A 2,558-nucleotide genomic window follows, 5' to 3' on the forward strand; every position below is an offset into this window, starting at 1 on the left:
AGGGTGAGAGTTCTCTTAGCTCTATATCCACAGTAACTAACACTTTGGTATTATCTGAATTATGAATTTCTGTCATCTTGTAAGTATGAAATGGTATCAATTGGTTTTTATTTTGAACTTTTCTTATTACTAATGAGGTTGCACATCTTTTCACATGTTTTAAGGCTATTTGTATTAACTTCCTCTGTTGTGAAACTTCTATGTATTTTAAATTCATTGCCATTGAAGTGTTTAAATTGGGAAGGACTTGGTCAGATGTGCATTTTAAATAATGACAATTGTTCATTTCAAGCTTTTATTAAGGATATTGGGAAGTGAACGATATATGAAGATTAGCTAATTCTCTGTGATTTCATCCAGAAACAGCCAAGTATAAGAAGCAGAAAGCAGGTGTACCTCACTGGGGTGGATAACATGGATTATCAAGACCTACTTCTGCAGAAGAATCTCCTGATAAGATTGTAAAACAAAGATTCTTGTGCCTCAGCCCAGAGCTTCAGATTCAGTAGGTCTGGGGTGGAGGCCAGGAATTACATTTCTTTCTTTTTTTTTTAATATATTTTTATTGATTTCAGAGAGGAAGGTAGAGGGAGAGATAGAAACATCAATGATGAGAGAGAATCATTGATTGGCTGCCTCTTGCACGCCCCCCACCCCCCACTGGGGATCGAGCCTGCAACCCGGATATGTTCCCTTGGCCACAATCAAACCTGGGACCCTTCAGTCCACAGGCCAACGCTCTATCCCAAACCGGCTAGGGCAAGAATTACATTTCTAACACACTCGCAGCTTATGCTCCTGCTGCAGGCCTATGTATCGTACCTTTGAATAGTACTAATGTAAGTTATAGCTGTTGGATTTAAGAGGTTCCTAAAATCCAGGACCAAGAGTTTTAATAAATGCTATGGGAGATAATTTATGGCCCTTCAGAGGCATTTTGTTCTGATGAAAGGAGACCTTTATGTCCCCTTAAGCAAGTCACTAATCTTTTTGGTCTGAATGTCTTTTATGAAATGGGAAAAATTATGCTGGTTCTTCCTACCTTTCATGGTTATCATGAAGGGTATACAGAAATAACTCTTTGGAAACACTAAAACCTTATACCAGTGATTATTAACTGAAAGTGTACACCAGAGTATCAGCTTTTAAAAATTTTATGTACATACACAGATATGCAAATATAGTATATACATATATACACTTACTTAGACTTCACTTGCATAAAATTTGAAAGGTTGCTTATCTATATATAAAAGGCTAAAATGCAAAGTGTCCCCTCGGGAGTTCGATCGCTCACTATGATGTGCGCTGACCACCAGGGGACAGCATGGAACAAAGGAAGGCCCCCATCAGCCCCGATTGCCGGCCACACCTACAGACCCTACTATGCATATAAATGTCCAAAAGTGGGCTAAAATCTGATGTGTGTTTTGTTTTGTTTTTCCTGTAGATGAATCAGAACTCCTCACTGTTCCTGATGGTTGGAAGGAACCAGCTTTTTCCAAAGAGGACAATCCCAGAGGACTCTTGGAGGAAAGCAGTTTTGCAACTTTGTTCCCAAAATATAGAGAAGCTTACTTGAAAGAGTGCTGGCCCTTGGTTCAAAAAGCCTTGAATGAACATGTATGCATATTTTATATATTTCTTTGAGATTTTGCTCCTGCTTATACCTTGACTTTTAAGTAAATGTATGTGTGCTGATGGATTTTTTTAAGGTGCCAGCATAATTGACTAATTTGGTTCCTTTGGTATTTTAGATATATATTTTATTGATTTTTTTACAGAGGAGAAGGGAGAGGAATAGAGAGTTAGAAACATCGATGAGAGAGAAACATCGATCAGCTGTCTCCTGCACGCTCCCCACTGGGGATGTGCCCACAACCAAGGTACATGCCCTTGACCGGAATCGAACCTGGGACCCCTCAGTACGCAGGCTGACGCTCCATCCACTGAGCCAAACCGGTTAGGGCTCCTTTGGTATTTTAAACAGCCTACATAAGCTTTATTCTTGTAATACATGTGTTTTTAATTTTGTGAATAATAGATTACTGAAAAATACACATACCTTTAAAATTGTAGGGATTTGATGGACTGTCTGAAACTCCTCTGTGAACTCCAAGTTTCAGAATGCCTATTCTGTACTATGGTGGTTTTCACAAACCTGCACAGTTTGAGTTGGGCATGTTTCTGTCTAATTGCTTAATTTTCATTTTAAATGAAAGATGTGGATGTGCCATCTTTTGCCTATTTGTTGCTGCTGCCATGCCCCTAGAGTGAAGTATGTGTTATTTCAAACGTGGCCTGAATCCGATTAGCGGATCCAGAAGTCAATTTAGTGGACATAAGGAGTCTTTAAAATATGAATGTGTCACATGTGGTAAGGATGATTTTATGAATATTTTGATTCATTTTAAGTGTATACTAGAGGCCCAGTGCACGAATTCGTGCACCAGTAGGGTCCCTCATCCTGGCCTGTGGGATCGGGCTGAAACCGGCTCTCCAACATCCCCCAAGGGTCCCAGATTGCAGAGGGCGCAGGCCAGGCCAAAGGACCCCAC

The 2,558-nt window shown here is 40.0% G+C and overlaps 1 protein-coding gene across 3 annotated transcripts in view; it reads left to right on the top strand.

The window, feature by feature from the left end:
• Nucleotides 1-2,558, top strand: part of LOC102430380 (KRR1 small subunit processome component homolog) — a 33,368-nt gene that overhangs the window by 2,839 nt on the left and 27,971 nt on the right. For 2 of the 3 annotated variants that reach the window (XM_023746259.1, XM_006105161.3), the window contains exon 2: nucleotides 1,451-1,623. In XM_023746259.1, coding sequence (XP_023602027.1) covers nucleotides 1,451-1,623 — 173 coding nt within the window. Of the gene's footprint in view, nucleotides 1-487; nucleotides 506-1,450; nucleotides 1,624-2,558 lie in introns of all 3 variants that reach the window. The other variant, XM_023746261.1, reaches the window with a different exon arrangement.

The sequence above is a fragment of the Myotis lucifugus genome, unplaced genomic scaffold (genome assembly GCF_000147115.1).
Source record: "Myotis lucifugus unplaced genomic scaffold, Myoluc2.0 scaffold_644, whole genome shotgun sequence".
NCBI classification, from domain to species: domain Eukaryota; kingdom Metazoa; phylum Chordata; class Mammalia; order Chiroptera; family Vespertilionidae; genus Myotis; species Myotis lucifugus.